Here is a 25,798-nt window from a genome sequence, read left to right on the forward strand (position 1 = left end):
TGCATTCAAAGGGAGATGTCAAGTCAGCAAGTAGACAAATGAGTCTGAAATACTGAGGTTAGGTCAGGGCTTGAATTTCAATTAGTGAGTTGTCAATACACAGATGTTATTTAAAGCCACGGGAACAGACAAGGTCCTCCCCACTGGCCAAAAATTGAAGAACTTTAAAATTAGAGGTCATTTAGAAGGGGAAGAGACTGCCAAAGAGCCTGAGAAGTAGTGAGACAGGTAAGAGGAAAACCAATATTGAGCTTACTTTAAGCCAGGCACTGCTCAAAGCACTTTATGCCTTCATGGAAACAAAGAGAAAAATAAGTGTTTTCCCTTTCTTCCTCCCTTTGTTTTCTCCTGTGGCTTTTCCTAACCCAAAAGGTTTAGGCACACTGCTTCTCAACTTTTATTTGTAATTATTAAGGGATATACGCACTGAAAAACATTCAAACAGCTTAACACAGGAATGCTAAAAATGAAAAGCGAAGAAACTCAGAAACTTTCCTCCCCAGCCTGATCCACCATTAACAATTCTTGTTTACCCTTCAGGAATTTTCTAGTATATGTGCTGCCAAAGCGAGCACTACCCTCCAGGAATTTTCTATACACACGCACACAAATTGGATCCTTCTCTTGAAAGGTAGATGTAGATATACACACAAATATATATACATACATATATATATACACATATACATATACATATATATATTACTGCAATTTTTTAAATTCATCACATTTAGGAGATTTCCTGTATCAGCACGTATATATCTACGTTTTAAAAACTGATAATATTGCATTGTATTAATATACCATAATTTATTTATGCTCCTCTATTGATGGGCAATTAGACTGTTTCCTGTTTTCTTGCCACACACACACACACACACACACACACACACACACACACGGAATGTTGCAATAAACATCTTTATAGATAAATCATTGGATATTGGTACAAAAATAACAGTTGGGGAGAATTCCCTGGTAGTGAAATTGCTGATTCAAAGCCCTTTAGTCACTGACATTGTCAAATTACTCTCTCCAAAAAGGTTACAGAAATCACATTCTCTTTGAACAAGCATTTCCTCGCATCTTGCCAACACTCGGTATTGGCAAACTTCAAAGTCTGTGGATCTAGGAGACTGAAAAAATGGCGTCTCGTTTTTATTTGGGTCCCTGTAATCGCGGGTAGGGAGGGCAGCAGTGTGCGGTTGCTAGCCTTACACGCTTTGAAGTTAGACCCCCGGGGTGATCATAGCTTCTCTCCTTCAAATGTGTGACCTTGCGCCCCGTGGGTGTGTTTCCCCGTCTTCAGGACTAAATGAGATAACTTAGCAACACAGGGCTTCGTCCGCTATCACCTGCATTCGTCCTCATCAACCGCGCTTGCTCGGCTACTTCATCGTCGACGCGCTCCTCCTCCCAGCCAAGTTTTGCCAAACTCCTGTAGCTTGGAACTCGAAATGAGGGAAAACTTGGCTCTGCCTTTCAAAATTCTCCCCTATTTTCCGCCCACCCTCGCTTCAGAACTGCTACTTTGCAGACCAACGTAGAGGTAGGCGTTGCCGTCTGTAAACGACTTGCGAAGCGGACACGGCACCTCTCGGCGTCCGGGACCCACGGTGCAGAGCGAAGGCAACGCTAGGCCACAACTAAACACTATGTCACCCGCAGCACCCTTACGGGTATGTTGGCATCGCTCAAAGGCTTCAGAGAACGCAACCTTAAACACGAAGCCCTGACCCACCCCCTTCACGCACGCCCAGAACCTGCCCTCCCAGCCTCCAACCCCCAAGCAGGAAGTGACGTAGCCAAGTCCGTCCGTCTTCTTCCGCCGTCCGCGGCCCAGGCCGCGCGGGGTGTGCGTCGGCGTCGCGGCCAGCAGAGGGATTCTGGGTAACGGCCCCGTCAGGCTGGGGCGGCTGGCTCCGCGCAGCAGGTTCCGCTCACGCCAAGTCCGTTGGCAGTGGCGGCTCTAGGGCTGGGGGCAGCCGGACATGGAGCAGCCGTGGCCGCCGCCGGGACCTTGGAGCCTCCCTCGGGCCGAGGGTGAGGCCGAGGAAGAGAGTGACTTGGACGTGTCCCCCAGTTCTCCCCGCTGCCCGCAGCTGCCGGGCGGCGGCGCCCAGGTGAGAGGCGTCCCGCGTTCGGGCGCGAGGGCGGGGGGGGGGGGGGGGGGGGAGGTGCCGGCCTGGGGACCAGCGCGGCCCTGCCTCTGCGACCCTCCCTGTACCCTGTTCTGCGTCCCCATCTCACTCCCGGGGGTCAGGGGCTTGATGCCATCCCGCGGCTATTGTAGCATCTTCTGAGGACTTCTGAGAAGGGCTGGCCGTATATTCCCAATCTCCACCTCCACGCACACCTTTTCACCTTGGCTAATTTCTTCCCATCCTGGGAAGATGTTCCTCCCCCCTCCCCCCCCCCCCCCCCCCCCCCCCCCGACAGCACCCAGATTTGGGGCGGCTAACGCTCTAACGTTGACCCTTTGTCTCCTCGTGCGTGTTTTTACCCGAGCACTTTATTCTCTTGAAGGCTCTAATACTTGTGCCCACTTAATAGGAACAGCGAATGGTTGGTTGTGTTTCAATAATTCACTGAGCTCCTGACTTTATACAAATTTAGGATCCAATTTCATTGACTTTGGACATCCGAATAAATTCCGTAAAACCTCGCTTTTGAGGGTGGTGTAAATCCGTTCCATTAATGTGACCATTTCCCCTCCAGTTAGGTTTTTAGTTTTGCTCCACATCAGTCTCCAGTGAAAACACATAGGCACACGTTTGCCCTTTTCTTCGGAGTTCTTCCTCAGATTCCCGGTGCTACTTGTAGGTTTCAATCCAGCCTTCTTTCCTCTGAAACTTACCCAAATGAGGTACCCTTTAGGATTTTTCTGAGTCCTGTCTTAGGGAGTGCTTACATACTCATCACCTTATCCCGGTTTTTCTCCTAATCTGGGTGTGTTTTGGAAGAATATTTTAAGAACACAGACTAAACACTAATATGTCCGGAGAAACGGTTATGGATGTCTCTGCTTTCCAGGCTTCTTGCAGAGTAGGGTCCCTAAGAGCTTAATTGAATTAACAGCTTTTCTCTAGGCACATCTTGCTGTTAGCAAAGATGAGTGATTTAAATCATTTGCTAATAAGTGTAAGGTCCTGTGCCCAGTACACTGGGTTAGTTGGCTTCAGGGAGAAAAATGCTGTTTCATAACCATAGACTGTACTTCGGCCAGCCAGTCTCTGGGAAAGTGCAAGACATTTTTTAGGAGGACAGAATGAGAGTCGACAGGTTAGTAGTCACCCCCTAATTATGGATTGCTAGTGTCATCTTTATATACAAAATGTGTTATGTGAGCATATAATGAATGTGTTATGGAGGGGGACAAATGAACAGCAGCTGCTCTTGTCAATTTTGAAGGCATATGGAGAGAATAAAAGGTCTCCAGAATTTCAGCGCCTTGTGGTTGAATCACAAAAGTAACCTAAGATAAACTCTGAACTTAGAAAATATCTGTGAGGGGCGCCTGGCTGGCTCAGTCGGAGGAGCATGCGGCTCTTGATCTCTGGGTCGTGGGTTTGAGCCCCATGTTGGGTGTAGAGATTACTAAAAAGATAAACTTGAAAATATCTGTGTATTAACTCTTTACTTAGGCACTTGGAATTATAAGCTTATTTAGCTGGAGGTATTTTCTAAGTGAACAGGCTTACCTTCTTCATTAAACGTGATTTCTCTGAGACTCTGTAGCCAATTAGTGGCAGAATTAAAACTGGCACCCACTTCTGACTTCTACTACAGTGTTTTTTTCTACCTGCTGCACTTCCCATCCTGTGATGTCAAACCACGAGGCTGAAACTACCTTTGGTGTTACGTTTTGCCAAGTACTGATGCTAAGTTTGTCCATGTGTTTATAACCTACTTACTTGTCTTGCTGGCTTTAGGACTTAAGTTTTTGGATTGGAATATTTGGAAAGAATAAAATGTTAAATTCAAATTATAAGCATTTTATAATCTTTTCAAAAAACAGCTTCGGTTTAATTTTACCAGACATGGGGAATCTAGACATCTTAATGTCATATGTGATGTACAGTTCTGAGATCCAATTAAAGTAAAAAGCAATTCGGAATTTAGAGATCCTGTTTGAGCATTTTTAATTGTAAAGTGATGTTAGTAAACCTAATGCCAGCCTAGTTCCTTTTTTGAATTGATGTTCATGAAAATATAATCATGTTTAATGTTCCCCTAAAACCTCAATATGTTCACAGGTAAAATAGGACCTTTTTTGTTTTTGTTTTTGTTTTAATCATCTCAATACATGTTGGATGGTTTGCTCAAATGCCAGATGTTGTCTGTAGAGTCTGTGGAGAAGAATTTAAACATGAATCATTTTTAGAATTTGGAAATAAGATTTCTGTGTTTGATTTGAGACATGAATATTTGCTCCCACACAATTTGAAAATGCAGGGCATTTCCATTTGTCCATATGCCTTTCTTAGTATACTTTTGTCTTTTCTTATAAGATAAATTTTATAGCTTCATTTTTCTCCTTTTCCTGGCTCCTGCTCAAGCATAGCTAGGCTACAGTTATTCTTGCTCCTATTTTCAGATAGCAAAATATATGTGTCTATATATATTACTTGGTTGGTTAGGGACTTGTGATACCTGGGCTTCAAACCTACTAAATGAGTAAATAAAACACCTGAATAGCAACAACATCCACATTTGCTGCAGTAGAAATCTGAGACTCGGCTCAAAAGTAAAGACCTTGAGTGCTATTTGCCTCAAATATTTGTAAAAATATTTGCAAAACATATTTGCCACCACTAGTCTGTTACAAGAAGTGAAGAATCATTTATTCATCGAAGACTTCTGGAATTCTAGCCCCTCGAGATAGTTGAGTAGACAATTAAGCACAATGTTATGTGAAAACACCACTAAGAAGTATGCAGACCTTGGGTGGGAAAGGAAGGATTAGAGAAAATGTAAAGGAAGTGATGCCAGAATCTGGAATGGAGATAGGAGTTGGGGGGATGAGGGGTTGCCACACTGAAAGGGGTGGGCGGTGGAAAGAAGCAGCAAACGAGGAGGAGAGTAACTGGAACTGAGTCTAGAGAGATAGTAGGAAGTGAGATCATGAAGGACTGCGCCATGCTGCAGTTTGTGCTTTATCCCAGGACTCTAAGAATGAGGAAAGTGATCAGATTTGGTTTTTGGCAAGATCACTCCAAGTCTGGTAGAATGGAGAAATGGCTTCATGTGAGAAAGGCTGTATTTATATAATTGAGGTATGAAATTATAAGGACTTGAGTAGTGGTGCAGATTAGGGAACAGATCAAAGTAAAATTGTTTGGAATACATAGTTTGAAATTGTTCTGCGTTTTGGCTGAGAAGTCTTAAAGAATGTACCTTCAGCTTTTGTTTTATAGAGCTGAGGTATGTAAGGAATTAAACACTAAAGTGCCCTACATGTAGTGGTTCAGTAAATATTATGATTAATTACTGTTGCTTATGAGTGGAACAGAGGCAGTCATCAGGGTGGACCAGTTTTGTTTTTTGTTTTTGTTTTTTTTTTGATAGCTCTGCCTGTTTTGACTAGGATTAAGTTAAAGACTATCTGTGTGATAGAGAACAAAACCCTAAAGATCTGGTTTTCAGCATATTGTAAGGTGAGGAACTAGATTTAAGCTTTTGCTCCCAATTATTGTGCTGTTTCAGTACTACGAAGCTGTCAATCAAATGTTTCTTGAGCACCAGCTATGTGTAGAACATTGTGCTGATTATCAGGCTTTTTGCCTGATGGTTGTCAAGGAAGTGGTATATTCTATATTAGAATCTAGTTGATGAAGAGAAGACCTGTAATATAAAAGTATAACTGCATACACAGAAGGCAGAATACCTGTGTGCCAAAAAAGACTGTACAGAAATCCTTGACTGCAAGAAGATAAAATTGTGCTGCACCAACATACCCGTCGCCTTCTTCGTTTCTTACAATATTGTTTTGTTTCCAGATGTATAGTCACGGAATTGAACTGGCTTGCCAAAAGCAGAAAGAGTTTGTCAAGAGCTCTGTGGCGTGCAAATGGAATCTCGCAGAAGCTCAGCAGAAACTTGGTAGCCTAGCCCTGCATAACTCGGAGTCCTTGGATCAGGAACATGCCAAAGCACAAACAGCGGTATCGGAGCTGAAGCAACATGAAGAAGAGTGGAGGCAGAAAGAAGAGGCTCTCGTACAGAGAGAGAGAATGTGTCTGTGGAACATGGATGCCATTAGCAAGGATGTTTTTAATAAGGTACGACCTCTGATTGGGTCATAATGAAAGGAGAAGAAATTGAGTGTTTGTACAGACCAGTTGTGCACATTTGGTAGCAAAGCGGCAGAATGCTGTGAATGGTGTCCAGTTTTGACAGTTTATGAAAAGCGTTGGCTACAGGAAACCTGTATCCCCGTAGCGTCGAACGGGGGTGGTCGTGAAGGTGACTGTGTGGCGCGGACATGAAGCATAGCACGCCGAATGTGAGTGTTGACTGGAATCAGACCGCCTCAGACCTCAGCTTTGTCACATGCTGCTGCTTGTGACCTTGGGCAAGTCACTTAACCTCTCTAAGCCTCAGTTTCCTCAGCAATAAAGGGTGGGTATGAAGACTAAATATGGTAATGTCTTAAAAGCCCACGGGACAGGGCCTGGCATGTGGTAAAGCTCAGATGTTATGAGAGCTCTCTGCTGTTTCTGTCGGCTTGCTGTCCGCTGCGTAATGCTGATGTGCAGATGCGGAGTTTATTAACGAGTGTTTCACTGTTATTTCCTGGTGTGTATTTAGTAAACCTCGGGTAGTAATCCAGATTTAGCATGACCAACGTAACCGAGAGCACTAGTACAGTACTTTTGCCAAGTTAGTAGTCATTAAGAGTAGTGTTCTGTTTCGCCCTCGATTACGTGGGCTTTATTCTTTGACTGTCGTGTCTGAAGAAGAAATGGGCAATGAAATTCATTTTTACTACTGTGTAAAGTAGTACTTCTTTTTCTTTGTAAACTTAAAGCTTCAGGGATAGACTGTTCTTTCTTGTGTAAGTCATATTCACTTTATCTTTAACCATCATTACTCTGTAGACTTCTCAGTCTATAACACTCTTTGTTTCTGTCCTAGCATCCACTCCCAACCTACCCTCTTAAGCGCTTTTAATTTCCTTCCCTTGGACCAGCGCTAGTTCTGCCGCAGCAAGTAATACACACAGGTTAAATGTGCACTACAAGCTCGATTAATGCTTTATTACGTTGAGAAAAATTGTGAGCGCAACATGTTTATTACAAAAGACGAAACAAGGGCGCCTGAGTGGCTCAGTGGGTTAAGTGTCTGACTCTTGATTTCAGCTCAGGTCATGATCTCATGCTTGTGAGATGGAGCCCTTCGTTGGGCTCTGCGCTGGGCATGGAGCCTGCTTGGGCTTCTCTCTCTGTCTCTGTCTTTCTCTCTCTCTTTCTGTCTCGTTCTCTTCCTCCCCTTCTCCCTTCCCCCCTCCCCCACTACTCTCCCCTAAAAAAAAAAATTTAAAAACAAAGCAATACACCAGTATGTAAAATAGAATTGAAAGGCTTCCTTCACTTCCAGTTTCATTTCCCAGAGATAACCACTGTTAACAGTAAGTTGTATCTTCCTAGACTTTTTATGTACTCATGCCAGTATATATTTATTTACCCCTGAACACATACCAAGATCATTCTTTATCTGAATGATTCACTGTGTCTATATATATTGTTTCAAGGGGTGTGTCTTCTTAGCACTTACTTTATTTCTGGTTTGCATTTATACACCATAACTATTTAAAATAATTTTTTTCTTCCAGAGAGAATGGTCAAAGCAGTGTTTCTTTGTTTTATAAAGTTAATGTCTCCTAACACAGGGGTCACAAAGAAAAATTTTCATTTGTCTCTGCTTTCAATTGTTTTTTTTGTTGTTGTTTGTTTTTGAACTTGGGTTATGACATAGCCTACATTTATACCACATTTTAATTAGGATTATCTTTATGTTCCAGTCATTTGCTCAAAATCGTACATTGATTTTGTCTGGGAGCTTGAGACTTGAGAGGACTGGTCTAGATCTGCGCTGTCCAACTCGATAGCCGCTAGCCACATGTACTATTGAGCGCTTGAAATGTGGCTAGCCCGAATTGAGATGTGCTGTAAGTGTAAAATACACACCAGATTCTGATAACTTAGTACAAAACAGAGTAAAAAATTTCATTAATATTTTTTTGTCTTGCTTACATGTTGAAATGATCATATGTTGGATATGTTGGTTTAAATAAATGGGTTACTAATTTCATCTGTATCTTTTTGCTTTTTAATGTGGCTAATAGAAAACTTTATATCTGTGACTTGGATTATATTTCTCTTGGACAGTGCTGGTCTAGATAGCAGGATATGTAAAAGAAAAAATGCTTTTATTTTGAAATATGTAAATTTGTGTGCTTTCAGATTATAAACTGGCAGAGCTGGTTTGCAATTTTCTTTTTTGGCAGTGATGATCTCAAGGTTTAAATGTGATCACAGAATGTTCTGAGAAACTGTCCTGCCAGTTTTTCTGGCTAGATAAAAACTTCATCTTGATCTGCTTTATGACTTATTTAATTGAAAATAAGCACTTCCTTAATAGAATTTACACTTGATTTCAGAATCAAATTGTTTGGCCTTTCCTAAGAAAAGTTTAAAACCAAGGGTCTATATTTTAGGTGTATGTCTTAGCCAAGAAGTTATATCAGATATACTTCATTCTCTGTATGTTTTGAAAATCTAAGTTTATTTCCAGCAAGAACTCCGAAGATTAGACTAGAGCTGCAAATATTTAATAGCAATGAATAATGCAAATTTACATGCAATTCATGTAAAGGATCTCTCTGTGCTTTAATAGGGAATTTGTATGATTTCTAAAGTGTTTATAATTTTCACACATACATCACTTTTTAAAACTGTTGAAACTAGTACAGAAAATTTTAACTTTTTAATTGAGTTTAGCAGATAAATTTAATGATATAATATCAGTATAATGTACCATCTTGTTATAGTGTTTATAGGAAGGATTGCTAGGCATTCAGTATCTGAGAAAGATTCAGTTAGAATATAAAATCTGATTTTAACTTAAAGAATTTTTTTCTTAGAGTTTTATTAATCAAGATAAAAGAAAAGAAATAGAAGATGAAGATAAATCCAAATCATTTATGCAGAAATATGAACAAAAAATCAGACATTTTGGTAAGTCTGCTGCTTAGTTTTCCTTCTTTTATAAAGTGATACCATAAATATGTGTACAGAAAGTGTCTGTATTATAATGGGTACCAAAAAGAAGGTAAATGACAAAATTCCTTTTGGGTAGCCACTTCTGGCACGGTTGTACAGCTCTTGTTTTAGACCCTTTTTTTGGATAATAAATAGATTGACAGCAAACTAAGTTGTGAAGAGAAGCAAAATTCAGTCTATTATATAATGCTGCCCTCTAAGACCTAGTCTTTGTTTACTCCACAGCATCTTTCTGTTTCCCAACTGGTCTTTGCTCTTCTCTTTTTCCCTCTTTGCTTCCATGGCATCTGATTATTTTATGGGGATAAGATTAGCATTCGTTATTTTCAGGTTTTGGAATAGTTGCTGTATAAGTCACGCAGATCCTTCAGCTGCTATTCGGATAAATACAGTAATAGAAATATATCTACAGGGTACTGAAAACGAGTTTTCTCTATTGAAGAAAGACTGAGGGCTTGGGGTGATGTAGTGAAGACTTCGCACAGGAGGTGACATCTGAGCTAGACTGAAGAACACATAGGAGGAGGTCCCCGTGTAGATGAGGGAGCAGTAGCGAGTGCAGAGTTGGGAAATAACATGTTGCGCTGCTGCGTAAGCAGTGTGGTGCTGTTGGGGAGAGAGTGCTTTTGGGAAGTGTTAGTGGTTAAGGTTCAAGGTCTGTATTTTGATCCCAAGTAACATGTTAATTTAGTAAACATAGTTTTCATTTATGGTATGTTAATAAGCTTATTAAGTGACATTTGGAAATATATTTCCAATGGTGTTTTTTTTCCCCTAAGTGTTTAGAATTTCATTCATCCTTCAGTTATGTTAAAACGGTTGCTACTACTTTGGATTTTTCCCCTTTTTATGTAGTTCATTCATAAAGGATTCATTTTTCTCACTCTCTTTGTTTTAAAAAAAGAAAGGCTGTGTATTCGAATTAAGTAAAGAATAGAACTTGACGAAGTGAACAGGGTTTACTTTTTAAAATTTTGTAAATGAGTCTTGGTTGTGATAGTGTGATTGGCCACTCCCCCCTGGAGTCCTTGCTTCCTAGCCTGTGTGTCCCACTGCATGTACTAGAAGAGCATCTTTTAAGGTGCTCTCACCCAGATGGCCTTCTGTAAGCTTTGGAGCCATGGGAAGCCTAATGGTGCAAAATGGTCCCCTCATTTTTGCTGCAAACAGAGCACTTTAATCAATTCTGTGTGGGAGAATAACCCAGCCTCACAGGGTATTGTAACCCATCTGGCACTACGACTTTTTACGTCCTCAGCAAAACATTTAACCATTCCATAATACCTGCTTCTGGGTGGTGATGTTTATAGGACCAGTGAATTTCATGAGCCTCTTGTCTTCATGTCTTTTGTTGTAGAATGAATTTCTGGGCCAAGAAATAATGTGAAGTGGGCAATAACTCATTTAGTAGGACCACAGACATATTAGTGGTGGAAGCATGGCACCACCATGCGCTGGTTTCTGCTACTGGCAAATTAGGTATTGAGAGGCTGTCCTGGAATATCCTTAATGGGGAGATCCCATGCCATTGAATCTCTGCATAATCTCAAGTCTGCCACTGAGAGTCCTGAATTTATACAATATTATGCAAACAGGGAGATGGCTGAGGAAAAAAGCTGACTTGACCTCCATACGTAGAGGACTAATAAGGAGAGGTTTTGCCATTGCGTGTTGGAGCTTCCATTGTCTCATCCCCTAAGACTAATCAGAGCCTTATTGTCTTCAAAGTCAACCAGACCTCATAGCCACTCCCAGATTCACACTGTGCCTGTTTTTTGATGGAAATGTACGCTGCCTTTTCCTTTGGAGGAGATGTCCTACTTGCCGCAGTTCCTTGGATCCCTAGAAATGTTACTAAGGTAGTAGGCTCCCAAATTTTTCATGTGTTTTTTTCCTACTTTCTGGCCTGCATATATCTTACCAAGACATCTGGGATACCTGCCACTTCCTGCTCACCAAGTTCTGTCAGCATGACGTGGACCAGCTTGCAGGCATGCGGGATGGTGGGATGATGGAAGTCCCTGTGGACTGAATTGTGGCACAGAGCAGCCAGAGACCTTAGGCAGCTCAGTGAAAGTGTAATGCTGTTCCTGCTGGGTGCAAGCAAATGTTTCTGGTGTTCTATGCTTATTATGGTGGAGAGTGAAGAAAGCATCTGTCAGGATTATGACTACATTGATACACTTCTTCAAAGTATATCACATCTGGAATAGCAGCTGTAATTAAAGTTTCCAGCAGAGGCTTTCCAAACTTGGCTTGCATTCCCAACTCTTGGAAGGCACGAGCCTGAGACACAGAGAGCTGTGACGGGCTCCAGTGACCTGACACCGGTATTTCTCTGTGGTTTCATGTGTGCCTGACATTAACATTTCCATTGTGCTGTTTGTTGACCATCTTACTTATGTGACTTTACCATCTAATGATAAATGGTACAACCATATCGTGGAGTATTTTGAAGCAATGAAATCTTGGATTTCCCTCCCTACAGTTGAATTTAATTTATTAATTTAGTTAACTCATGTTTTATAAATATACCAGTTTAGCAGCAAAGTCTGTTTTCTTTTCAGTTTCCCAGTTTTATTCCAAGTCCTGTGCATCTCTGACCTCATTTTCTTTGTGATCATCAGAGCTGCTTTTTGATGATCTAACACGGTTTTTCATGGTACATCAGCTTTTCACTTCCAGCCAAAGTTAGCTGTGATTTAACATCTTTGAATCTATGTGGGATGTCGTCACTGGAATTTTTACTGAAAGATGTAAATGTTTGCGTAAATACTCCGATGGGATTTTTCTCATTTGTATTGAAGGTAGATATTCCATTTCCTCAATGTAAGCGCTTATACATTGCTTTTCAAAACCACATTGATACCCTGTTTGTTGAAAAACATTTAGTATAAAAACTCCTGAATAGAATGTGGAGTGAAATGAATAGAAAACGAATATGCATGATATGATTCTAATTTTTTTTTTTAAATTTTTTCAGTGTTTATTTTAGAGACAGCGAGCACAGGAGCAGGGGAGGGGGGAGGGACAGCAAGAGAGGGAGACAGAATGAGCTGTCAGCACAGAGTCTACTGTGGGGCTCAAACCCATGAACCGTGGGATCATTTAACCAACTGAGCCAAAGTTAGACATTTAACCAACTGAGCCACCCAGGCACCTAATTTTATTTAAGTAATTAAAAATAAAGCCCTGGGGCCCCTGGGTGGCTCAGTCAGTTAGGTGTCTGACTCTTGATCTCAGTTCGGGTATTGATCTCAGGGTCATGAGTTCAGGCCCTGCACGCTGGGCGTGGAGCCTACTGAAAAAAAAAATTCCAGAAAGAAATACATTAAAGTGTTAACATTAACATTAATCATCTCTTGTAGTAGGATTGCAGATGATTTTCTGGATTTTTCAAATTCTTCACAATGAATATACATCATTTTTATAACCTGAAAAAGAAGTATTTTTAAAGGGTTTATCCTAAGAATTCAAGGATGGCTTAACATTGGAAAATTTATTAACATGATTCACCATATTAACAGCTTATAATAGTATCACCACAAGACTTGGTGATCAGTTTGATGTGGGAGGAATGGAAATGTCTAGAGGAATTTCTAGAATTCTTGAGTGGGTGACATGGAGCCTGTGAAGCACTGCAGATGGCAGGGAGAGAAAAATGGGTTTGGTTTCAAATAAGAGGAGTTTATGTGCAAACGGGTAGGTAGAAATAGTTGTCTGGTGGCAGGTGACTGGAAATATAGGTGATCTGGGACTCGGGAAATACAGAAAAAGGTTATTTAACTTCCATTGAGAAATTCTCAACCTTGTTGGGATGTTTTCCGCAGCTAGAGATAGGAAAATCATTAGTGTAATTTGAAGGATTCAAATCTGTTATTCTGTAAGTATAATGCCACGAGGAAAGGGAAATCAATAAGGTCGTGTGTCTTGGGCAACCATTTTTGGAATCCGGTGGAATATCGAGAGCTGATGGATGGATTGGGATTTAGATGTCCAGGAAAATACATACCTGGAAGCACACAATTAAAGCATTCTAATTCATCAAGATAAGGTTTTTCGAGCAATCAGAGATTGGCCGGCCGGTTGGAATGACTATATTAGTCTTCTCCAAAGCGTCTAATATTCGCTGAAAGAGTGAATTGTTCCCTTTTGTGTTGATACTGCCTAGTATGTACCCTCTTGTCAGGCACTGTCCCCAATGCTTCATGTGTATTAACTCATTTAATTCTCAACAGAAACCCTCTGAATGAGATACTATTTTTAGCCCTATGTTACAGAAGAGGAAAAGGAGGCATAGAGCTAGCCAAGGCATAGGAGATGGTAAGGCCAGTATTCGGACCTAGGCCGTTTGTTTCTCGAGTCTGCTTGTTTTAGTCACCACGAGAGATTGTGCTACTCATAGTTTGTTTACAAATTGTAAAATAACGTCACAGTGATTTCAGGTATGTTGTTCCACTAAAGACTTGGAGTTTCTTGAAGTATTTTGTTCATAAAATTCCACACTCTTTCCACGAAGGTGTGTGTGGGCTCTTGTAACCTGACGTGTCAGTTTCATGATAATCGGTATGCATTTTTGAAATCAAGTGATGAGAGGTATTTCTCAGATAAAGAAAAGCTGTGGTCAAGTATTTTGTCTTAGGTATTAAATGGATAGTTTAAAAGTTTTAACATTCGATGACACCCTCATGATCCCTATAAATGTCACTAACCATTTCGTATTATCCTTCCTGTAAAAGAAACCAAAATGGATAGGATTTGGGTGCCTCAGTAAGTCATGATGCTGCCATGGAGAAGTAAACAGAAGCAATGCTCTCTGTGTGGATGGTGGATAGAGTTGAAATACCTCTTCAGGACTCTAACAAAGCTAACGCAAAACTGCTTCATAGGATTTATTTTATGGCTTCAGGTATAAGAAATAAGGATTATGCTTTCTTTAGATCTGACCCTCAGAAGTTATTAGACTCTTTAACTGTAGCTTGAGAAGTAGTTTTAAGTAACTTTCAAAATCATTGTTTCTCAGAATTTAAAATGCCCTAATCACTCCATCTGAAGCATTGGGAAAATACTTAATAAAACTCTTTACGAGAAAATGCTAAAATGCTTCCTCCCTCCTTTATTTAAATGAGAAACAGTAATCATTTCTTTTCAGTTGATTCCCATGTGTTGCTAAACGTGTGATTGTCAAAAAGACACTTGTCCTCAGTTTTGTTCTTTGTGTTCTAATGTGGAACTTTAACATATAGAAGTTCAATTTGTATCTAGAAGAAAGATGTCACTGCCAAACTATTGACACCACCTAAAATTTCCAGAATGCTTCAGTGACATACAGACTTCTTTGGATGAGTCTTAAGAGTCTAAAGCTAATGTTGTTCTACTTAATTTATTCATGTGTAAAGCTTACTGGACAAAGATAAAAGCTGAATGCTTTGCTGGTTCCATGATGGTATTGACTTTTTGGCCAAATTTCTTATTAATTTGGATAAAGATACAGATATACCTTAAGTAGTATTTGGATTAGCTTGATATTTTGAAGCAAAATGGCATCTGCTTTTAAATACGCTTCACTAATTTCTAAAGGTTTTCTGTGTGTTATAAGCATGACTAAATGGTTAAAGTACATTTACTTTTATCATACTTGATTGGTTTTCTCTGCTGTCAGCATTTGACTTTATCAGCTTAGACATTTTTTAATAAATTAGAGATGATGGGGTTTTTCACTTTTATTACGTCTTTGCTAAGTATAGTTTCTTGAGGTTTTGCTTTCTTCTCCATATTTCTAATAGAAAAATTTGTATTCTGTGAGTAAATAATACTGAGTGTCTTGAAATCATTTGTACTTACTTCTGCCTAGGATGACCAGCCAGTTTGCCTGGAATTTCAGGCATTCCTCAGATGCAGAATTTTTTTTACTTTAAATCATTCGCCCTATTTTAACCTAATTATCTGAAATGAAACTTTCTGTGAATTTTGGAAGCTGTTTCCAATATATTGGGTATTGCTTTAAAAGAGTTTTATTCTCCTTTCTTTGCTCTTTTACCATAACCTATTGCTGTAGTGTGAATTGTCTTTAAAGAGAATCATTTTAAAATACCATTTCTTTGTTTATAAGAGTATTTGACAGTTGTGATTTAATCCTTTTTTTATAGGTATGTTGAGTCGATGGGATGATAGTCAGAGATTTTTGTCTGACCATCCATACCTTGTATGTGAAGAAACTGCTAAATATCTTATTTTATGGTGTTTTCATCTAGAAGCTGAACAGGTATTGTGTAAACCTTGAGTTTCTGGGACCCTTAATTTAATTCTGATATGCTTTTTTGGTTTTTTGTTTTTTATGTTACTTCCTTTAAATGAAAACAGGAAGGTTATTAAATAGAATTATAATTTTTTGTTTTTAGACCTACTTGAGTTTACCGTGGGAACTTTTATAGTTGTTTTAGTTAGCATAAGGAAACTTTGCCAGTAGGCTTTTTTTGCTGCCTCATTTCTTTGTTCCTGTATACTCTAAACCTTTTTCTTTTTTAGCCTATTTGAAAATCATGTTTTAAAATCCACATAGTTAGCACAATATCAAATATATTTCCAGAGGTATTTCTTGGTAATTTTAATGTCTGTTTTCAGAAAGGGGCTCTAATGGAACAAATAGCACATCAAGCTGTTGTGATGCAGTTTATTATGGAAATGGCCAAAAACTGTAATGTGGATCCAAGAGGGTGTTTTCGTTTATTTTTCCAGAAAGCCAAAGTAAGTAGCTATTTAATATTTTTAAATGGGAAGATTAAGGGGCGCACCTGGGTGGCTCATTCTGTTGAGCATCTGACTTCAGCTCAGGTCATGATCTCACAGTTTGTGAGTTCGAGCCCCGTGTTGGGCTCTGTGCTGACAGCTCAGAGCCTGAAGCCTGCTTTGGATTCTGTCTCCCTCTTTCTCTGCCCCTCCCCAGCATGTGCGCGCGTGCGCGCTCTCTCTCTCTCTCTCTCTCTCTCTCTCTCTCCCTCCCTCCCCCTCTCTCCCCCTCTCCCTCCCTCCCTCCCTCCAAAACAAATATTAAAAATAAATGAATGGGAAGATTAAGCCTTAGCTGAGACCTCTTTGGTCCATATACATTAAAGGAAGCCACCCAACCAGAATGCCACAGGCTAAACCCTATAGATTTTATACCGGGGGGAAAAATTACATTGCTGATCTCATGCTAATTTAGACTTAAGGGAGCTCTATAAGAGGCCAGTAAGTATTGACTGCCTACAAATGCAAGGACTGCAGCTTAAGATGATGCGAATATAGTGTAGTCACGGTAATCCTCTATGTATAGAGCTCACAGTTTAACAAAAATAAAATAAAAGAACTCACAGTTAAAGAGAAATGACTTTTGTAATGGAAAAAAACAAGAAACAACCTAAAAATTCAACAACTAGAGGAATGGATAAAAACAGTCTGTGGTACATAAAATATTATGCAGACATTAAAATTTAAGAATTTTTAATGATGTGAGGAAATGCTTTGCTGTATATCAAAAGAAGTGATATGTATTGGCCATATGAAAGAAAAATAGACAAATCTTGAAAGATTAAATCCATTTCACACTCTCTACTAGATTAGTAATGATTGAAAAGTTGTACAAGAAGAACAGTTAAGAATTCACATTCACTCTTGTAGAGGTATAAATTGGTGCAACCACTTTGGAAAACTTCCTAGTAGAGTTGAACAAGTGCTAAAACCCAGAAATTCTAGGTGTATATGCTAGAGAACAGGTTTCTCAGCATGTGGTCCAGGGACACCCAACAGTCTTCAAGACCTGGTTTTGGGAGGCCTAGAGTCAAAACTGTTCTCATAGTGACACTAAAATGTTATTTGATACAGAAGCAGATGTGGGAATCCAACTATCTCCTGTTAAGCCAGACTTGTCAGTAAATATTTTTGTTTCAGAAATAGGGTTGGTGTTTTTTTTTTTTATAAAAGTGTTATAAATGTTTACATGTAATGAATTTGTTATATTTTAGATAATTTTTAAATGCCTGGGTTTTAGTTTCTAACACAGTGAACATTGACAAATAATGGCTGACATAAACAGGAGCTCTTCAGGTTCCTCAGTCATTTTCAACAGTGTAAAGGGAGTGGGGGTCCTGAGAGCATAAAGTTTGAGAACTGCTGCCCTTGAGAAGCAAGGCTACATGTGCAGATACATAATGTTCAGAGGAGAATTGTTCATAATCGCAAAAGCCTGAGAGCAACCCAGGTGTCTCTTGACAGTAGAAGGAATAAACTGTGGGATGTTCATTTGGTAGAATAGTAACCAGCGTCACTGTGGATGAAAAAGCAAAGAGTATCCTATATATTTTTTTTAATTTTTTTTAACATTTATTTTTGAGACAGAGAGAGACAGAGCATGAATGGGGGGAGGGCCAGAGAGAGAGGGAGACACAGAATCTGAAGCAGGCTCCAGGCTCTGAGCTGTCAGCACAGAGCCTGATGCGGGGCTCGAACTCACGGACCATGAGATCGTGACCTGAGCGAAGTCGGACGCTCAACTGACTGAGCCACCCAGGCGCCCCCCTATATTTTTTATGAAGTTTCAAAACAAGCAGAACTGAATAATATGCTGTTGAAGGATACATGTGTAAGCAGTAAAACCAAAGAGGCAAAGGAGTGACATGATACATTTCAGCATACACAATTAGATGTTAGAAGGAAATACACCAAAAACTTAACTTTGATAATATCTGGATGGGAGAATTATAAGTGATTTCCATTTTCTTTTTTATATACTAGAGTGAAAATATTTTCTTTTATGAACAGGGGAAAAATGTATTAAATGTATTGAACTTTAACATATCAGAGTGATAGTAGCTCTACCTTAAATGTTGTAAACTCTTCTAAAGTGCAGCCTAAGTAGGAAACTTCCCCAAAACAGTAGAGTTTTAATGAGTAATGATGGAGTTGGTATTTTAGTTATGCTTATGATGACTGTTCTAAATTTCACTTGACACATAGGTATAATAAAAGCCATACTTTCTTCTTTGCCTTACATTATTGGTTATGTTTGGACTAGTGCTTAATAGAGTAATGGAACATAGCCAAACTGTGTCTATCCTTTGAAATTTACTTTGTCAAAGTAGAACTGAAAAGTCTTTAATCGTAAACATTATGTTCTTCATAATTTTTTTTTAAGTTCAGGAATAACTAACTTTCATAGAGTGCTTACCTTGTGCCAGGTATTGTTCTAATAACTTTACATGGATTAGCTCGTTAAATCCTCATAAAATTTTATAAGGTTTATTATTTTCTATTTTACAAGTTAGGAAAGTAGCATAGAGAAACGAAGCAAGTGACCCGTGGTTCCTTCCGGCAAGAATCAGTCCAGTCTCTCCAGACCTAAATCCCTAGGCCTTAGGCACGCCAGCACTTGTGCCGCTTGGTTCCTTTACTAGTAGTTGCATAACCGTTTGAGAAGGGTTACCCCTGGATATGCAGGCTGACATCCTGGGTGTCCACACAAGTGCCATATACTGGTTAAAGTGAAATACTACAATTAAAGAAGTGGCTGCTGAATTCATAAAAAGATAAAATGGCAGCACGGAATGTTGTCTGCATGATGTGTATGGATATAATGTTAATAACTAATACACAAGACCTAGACTACATTAAAGAAAACACAGCATTCCACACAAATGGGCCCAGTGAGATCATGGAATGAGATTTTGACAAAATCTCTTCCATCATTGAACTTAAAGCCTAAGGTCCTGTTAGTGTAGGGTATGTGCCATGTCATTCTTTACCTGCAGGGGAGACTTAAGTGGAGGCGACTGCCAGTTGGGTGTTTTCCATCAAGAATCTTGCTTGTATTACATACGTCATTGGAGGGAGTTCCCCTCCTGCAGCATACTATTCATACTTTCTTCTCTCCATAATGTTGAAAAGGTATTTGCTTCACTAAAACACTAAGATGCTTCCGTAATGGAGGTGAATATTGAATTTTATTTAGTTTTCATGGTTTTACAAATAGGGAGTATAGAGTTGGAGAATTATTATAAACAGGTAATCGATGGAGAATTAGAATGTTTTGAGAAAAGCCCTTGGTTGTTGCTTGGCAATGGGAAGGGATAGAATGAATATGACAGGTTAAATGAGACTTACTTTGGATCCTGTCAAGAATCTAGAAATATGGAGAATACCTACTTTCTTTTGTTATATTTGTGTGTGTGTGTGCGTGTGTGTGCGCGCGCGTGCGTGTGCGCGCGCTGTTTATTTTGCTGGAGCAGAGAAAATGGACGAAGCCAATTCTTCGTATTCCTGTGAAACTGGTAGTTTTCACAAATCTGACAAGGATCTTGGTGTTTTCTACATACATTTAAACTGTTCACCTTATCTTTACTTCCTTCACTTCAGATCTAATATATGTTTGTTAGAATTTACTGTGTGGTCTCGAAGTCTTAAAAAACAGTCTTTGGTTCTTTTGTGTTTTCTAGGCAGAGGAAGAAGGTTATTTCGAAGCATTCAAAAATGAACTTGAAGCTTTCAAGTCAAGAGTCAGACTTTATTCTCAATCACCAAGTTTTCAACCTATGACAGTTCAGAATCATGTTCCCCATTCTGGTGTTGGATCTATAGGTTCGTTAGAATCCTTATCACAAGTAAGTTGGAAAAACAAATACTTTATAAACTTATTAGTTCACACAATTTTTGTTCTTTTGGACTATTCTTACATGTAATGTATGTGAGGTCATTTTAAATATTTTCGCCTCAAAAGATAACTCTTTCATCTCATGCCATGTTTGGTCACTAAATAAATGTCTTCCCTCCCTTGGGGATTTAGACACCAAATTCCACTCCTTCAAATATAGAAGAGTTGTACCTAAGCATTTTTTTCCTAATGTTTATTGATATTGAGAGAGCATGTGTGCGCGAGCAGGGGAGGGGGGAAGAGAGAGAACATCCCAAGGAGGCTCCGTGCTGTCACACTAGGGCTAGATCTCATAACCTTTGAGATCATGACTCGAGCCAAAATCGAGTGTCAGACGCTTTAACCGACTGAGCCACCCAGGCCCCTTGTACCTAAGCATCCTTAAGGGCAGGTGTTACCTATTGATCATCTCAATCCTAAACTTCTCAGCGCGGCTCCTGAGTAGCCCCTCATTCTCAGTAGAACTATACTGTGAAGAATTTCTTAGGATGAGTTGGCTTCAGAGCATACATCTCAGTGGCAACCAAGGTGATTTGTTCCATGAGTTTATTTAACATTGTCTTATTAAATGTTGGCGTTGCTTAGCAGAGGTAGCATGCTTAGTATGTCAGTGCAACAAGATCAAGATAAAGCTGTGTCGCTTATGTCAGAAGGAGAGGTTAGGCCACTGGTCTGATACTGTGGATTGCAATTTTAAGTCACCACAACAAAATTGCTGCCTGTGCTAATTGTAGTGGCATTGTAATTGAGCTCAGTCATCTCTCATTTCCAGACCCCAAGATTCTAAGAGCAACTTTAGTCAGGTTAGTCTGTTGACTACATAGTGAAAAGGGAATTCTCATTCAGAAGACAATGGGAGGAGAGCCCTGTAGTTTTAAATCTCATAAAGCAGTAGGAATTGAGATTTTCAGTACCTATACCTATGACTATAATTTCACCATTTCCGTTACATAAATTGTAGGCCAAAGTGACAATTTAAGGACAAGAGTTGATAATATTCAACTCAGCCAGAAATATTAATTCTCAAGGATAGAAATAATGAAGATCTTGATTTTTACATAATTAGTAATGTTACCTCTTAGATAGATAAGCAATATTCCCCCTTGATTTGTCCTGCAGAGTATCTCTTAATGTCTTTAAATATGGTAATGATTTTCTCTTCTTTGAGAAATAGCCCACATCTAACTAGTCTTTCCGAGGGACTTTTATGACTGTAAGACACCATCACATCCAATATATACAATATATAAATCTCCTAAAATGTAGAAGATATCCCATAATGAATACAAAGGAAAAAAGAGACTTGGAGGGACGTCATTGATTCTGAACATAAGAGGGAAAAGATCTACGTTAAAAGAGAACTGGCCTGTATTACCAAAGAGCTGCTTCTGGTCTGAGAGAACTAAGTTCTTATTGCACATACCGGTAGCAGCTGAGGCCTGCTGCCAGGCGTTCCTTGCTGTCACATTTGCGAGGTGCGGGGCTGAGATTGTACAATTTTGACACTTTGAAATTGCTATTATCGGGGTTGTTCAGACTTAATTCCTCTGGGCTAACAGACTGTTCCTCGTGGTTGGAAAAGTTGAGCATTCTGCGCCAATCCTCCTGAGGGAGGGAAGGGCTGTGTAAAATTTCAGCTAGATGCACCGAAGGACTTTTGACTGGTTGAGGGGAAGCTTTTGGAAGAAAAGCTTACCATAATGATGATATCCCATTTTTATTATCATCAGTCTGTAGATTGCAAAATACCTTCATATGTTGTTTCATTTAATCTTCTCAAAACCCTGTGATTCATTTTCATTCATTTTTATGGATGAGTGAACTGAAGCTCACGGAGGTTAGGCAGTCGGCCTCAAGTCAGTCCAGCAGTTGATGCGGCTGATCACTCCGGTCCTGGATCTCTGTCCCCTGCACTGCTCACTCACCTGCACTACAGACGGTTGTTGAATCGCACGCTAGGAACAGGACGAAATACGCAGTCATGTCCCCTTGGGAGGAACCGGTCACTGGGGCGAGAAATGTGTTGGGAATGCTACTAGATGAGAATATGGGGTAATCAGTTCAGTTTAAGTTTGGATTAGGTTAGGTGTGTTCATTGCTTTTTGTTTTTAAGTCTCTCCGTAGATTTTACAGTTCCTGGAGAGATGGATATTGAGTTCTGGAGGTCCTCTCCTGTCCAGTCTTGGTAGAGTAATTGTAAGCTCCGTTCTGAGGGCCTTTGGAATTGGGCTTGTGTTGTCAGTAAAGGTCTTAGCTCTGTTTCTTTGGAGAATGGGATAATGTAATGAGGGTTTAATAATTTTTTATAAAACTTAAATTTGAGTAACACTTTAGCTTTTCATTTTTTTTTTTTTCAGTTGACAACAATCTTGTCAAATAAGCCAAATCCCCTCATCCTTAGTTTTGAGAGAACTAATCAAGGCCTCTTAGAGGTGTCGTGACAGTTACCCTAGGTTTTTCCTGTAGACCAGCTTTTTAATCTACTACGGTGTGCTAAGTTTTCTCTTCCAGGATTACATTGCATTAGGTGGTGATGGCAGGATTCGAACTGAGGTCTAACATCACGTAAGTGTTCCAGACCTCACGCGGTTGTTCGTGCCATTGCCTTCATCAAGACTTGATTGGGAATAATCCACCTTCTGGCTAGCTTTTTGACTTTTACAAATAATGGAATTACACATATTTACTTTACTAAGAGGATCTTCTGAAAACCCCGCCTCCTTATGAGATGGGAAAGTTTATGGCATCTATCTTCTCTTTGGGCTGTTTTCCTCATTGGTGTTCATTAAATAAACAGATGAAACTGGGTGTAACAGTAGTAAAACACTGAGTAGCTGGCAGATATTCAGAACAACTGAATAGACAAAATTGAATTCTTAGGGAAGAATTTCCTAAAGTCCTGGGTCTTTAAGGGCTTATGTCCCTAGTCATGGTGCTTTAACAAATAATGGTTTTGTTTTTGCATTTATTAAATAAGGTTTTCTTCTTAGCTTTAGAAACGAACAGATAGAATATTTAGGAACTACAAAAATTGAAATTAAAATGTTCTTTTATTCTCAATTTTTAATACATGGATCTAAGTACCTCTCAAAAGATTAATAATTTCTCATTTGAGTTTATTTTTAATCTTTGAAAAACCAAAATACACTCTGAAGGTAACTAATTTTTACTCGGTAATTGTATTTTTTTCCTTATTCAAGTGTTTTGCATTTTTAATATTTACCGTGGTAATTAGATAGTAATCTTTAAAACACATTGCTGACTTAAAGTCATATCTTTTTTAAATTATCAATAGCTTTGTACACATAGGTACGTGAAAGATGTACCCTTCTATGACTAAATAATTTAACTTGCACCATTTTGTTAAAAGGGAAAAAAAGTTAGTGTTTATTACATTTCTGTTTTTTACGTATATCATCTGTCTTTGCCACATCCTCTTTGGATGGTCCTGTCTATTTTTTTCATCATCTGGGGTTTCAACCCAAGTTTGACCTCTGAGTCCATTTTCTTTCCCACATACATCGCAGAGAAATAGTGTGAAACTGAACATGTAGTTGTATGTGCTGGCATAAAACTGGTTATCATCCATTGTTTCTTCCCTCTATTTATGTTTTCCAGAATCCAGATTATCTTCAGTATTCTGTCAATACAGCTCTTTGCAGTTTAAACTCAGTGGTACATAAAGAAGATGATGAATCCAAAATGATGGACACTGTATGATTTGGTTAAGACTGCTGAGGCCAAGTGCTATTTTGTTACAAGAAAGGAAGAACTTGGCTATTTTCTTGACACTTTTATGGGTGCTGCACTTTATTTTTGTTCGGTTTTGATGGGAGGGGAAAAAAGAGTACTGAAACGTTTTGTAAAATTTTTTTTATGTGCTGCTAGGTTGTTTTTTTTTCTGAAGAGAGGAGAGTGATACCATATGTTGTGGGACGTCAAACTGGACTTTGGGTTTTTTTGGTTTTCTTTGGCTACTAAATTTGCCTTTAATCTTATTGTACTCAATTTTGGAATCAAAGTAGGAAAATCTGCACAAATGCAATGTTTACAAGAACCGGTTGATTCTAGGAGGCATCTGCTACAGTCTCTTTTTATATGGGTATGTTCATGTCCTACGCTACAAAAATAATTAAAGATAAAATGTACTTGTATCCTGCTAATTTAGCTGTCAAATCTGGTGTTTCATCATATTAAAAGCAATAAATCAGTAGTGGATAATCTACTTTACTAAATAAGCTGGGTGGTAAACATTAAAACAGTCTTTCCCTTTAAAATAATATTACATTTGTATTTTCGACACCATCAGTTAAATCTTTGAGTATAATACCATTTTTATATAGATACTGACTTTACCCCCTATGTATTCTCAAGACTGTATTACTTAGAAGTTAATTTTATCCTGTTGACTTTTTAATATTAAGGGTTATAGTAATATAAAAAGTGATAAAGCTAACCTAGATTTTTTTTTTTTAGTAAGATAACTTCAAGCTCACTCTTAATTTCTTGACATAGTTTGGGATCTCTCAGGGAGCAAGTTTTAAAAGAATACTAATGGCCTATAAGAACAAACAGGAAGAATATTCTGATTTTTAAAATCATGGTTGTTTGTTTCATTCTTTATGTAGCCCAAGGACTTTTTTAAAAGGCAGGAGAACTCTTGAAGACCTCACTGCCTCGAGCTGCCCAACTACTTCTAAGAATTTGGTGATCCTTGTCGGTAATGATGGCTTTTACCACATTTGTCCTCGCTGTCCTTAGGTCAGTTACCATAGAATGCTTCTGAGCTTTACTACTTCCTATATAATTCACTTCAGATGTGCCAGGGCGTGTGATGACTCGTTTTATTTGGAAGTAGATGACAGTGCTACTTGTGCTGTCCTTGTTATTGAGGATGAATCTTCGGACTTAGGGGAATGTGGGCTTCGGTGTGTATTGAGTGTGGTCTGTGGCTGAGTCCCACTGAGAGCAGCAGCACACACCTGGAAGACGGCTGACTGGGATTGGGAGTCCGTGTCTCAGTTTGAGAAACCGCTAATGCTAAGGGACCCGTACGGTGATCAGACCTGTGACCGTAGCCTCGTTTGCACCTTGGTTTGGCTGAGGTAATAAGGCACGTGGCACCAGTAGAAATGGACTGGAATTACTGACTCACACTTCTGGAACATCACAATCTTCCTGGTTTTCAGAATAAAACTTTGTGCTTTTGATATAAATATATACGCTATAATAAAATGTTTGACTAATTTATATGGTAATATTCATCAGCCTGTAATTTTTTTTTTTTTTTAAACTAATGACCTAGTTATAGAAGTTTTTTCTTTTTTTCTGTTCTGGAGCAAGCTCTTGTTTTCCCTTCCTGTCAAATAGAGAATAGACACAGGAGCGAAATCCCTGATTTCACTGACATGTTTCTTGAGCCGTTACTTTCCATTCCTCAGCTCCACTTTTCCCCAGGATTTGCCTGGAAGCACCCAGATTGTTTTGGATTTCATTTGCTGCCTTTAAGTTAAAGGTATTAAGGACTGACTACCGGTAGGAGAGAAGTGATCAGCACACTGAATAAGCTAATCCTGAAGGGTTGTTCGGTTTTGTTCTCTGGAACAGGAATTCTGGAAGAACTATTTAAGGTGTAACTTGCAGGTGTGTATGTGTGTGTGTGTGTGTGTGTGTGTGTGTGTGTGTGTATATATATATAAAATTTTTTTTTTTTTTACATTCCAAGGGAAGTGTTCTGGGTTTTGTATGTAAGTGTGACTGGGTTTATTCTGGGAACCACTGAGGAGTGCCATAATTTGCACTTAAAGACTTTAACTTTTACATATTTAGT

At 39.2% G+C, this 25,798-nt stretch overlaps 1 protein-coding gene across 1 annotated transcript; it reads left to right on the top strand.

Annotated features, from left to right (window-relative positions):
- The first annotated feature begins 1,834 nt into the window (after positions 1–1,834).
- Positions 1,835–25,218, top strand: CDC37L1 (cell division cycle 37 like 1, HSP90 cochaperone). The gene is made up of 7 exons (XM_040449476.1): positions 1,835–2,123; positions 6,000–6,281; positions 9,146–9,239; positions 15,434–15,549; positions 15,909–16,031; positions 19,754–19,918; positions 23,587–25,218. Exons 1-7 carry the CDS (start codon positions 1,992–1,994, stop codon positions 23,686–23,688), a joined length of 1,014 nt encoding a protein of 337 aa, XP_040305410.1. The 5' UTR covers positions 1,835–1,991; the 3' UTR covers positions 23,689–25,218.
- The last annotated feature ends 580 nt before the right edge of the window (positions 25,219–25,798 follow it).

Source organism: Herpailurus yagouaroundi, unplaced genomic scaffold, assembly GCF_014898765.1.
Source record: "Herpailurus yagouaroundi ecotype Mexico unplaced genomic scaffold, PumYag 199, whole genome shotgun sequence".
Classification (NCBI taxonomy): domain Eukaryota; kingdom Metazoa; phylum Chordata; class Mammalia; order Carnivora; family Felidae; genus Herpailurus; species Herpailurus yagouaroundi.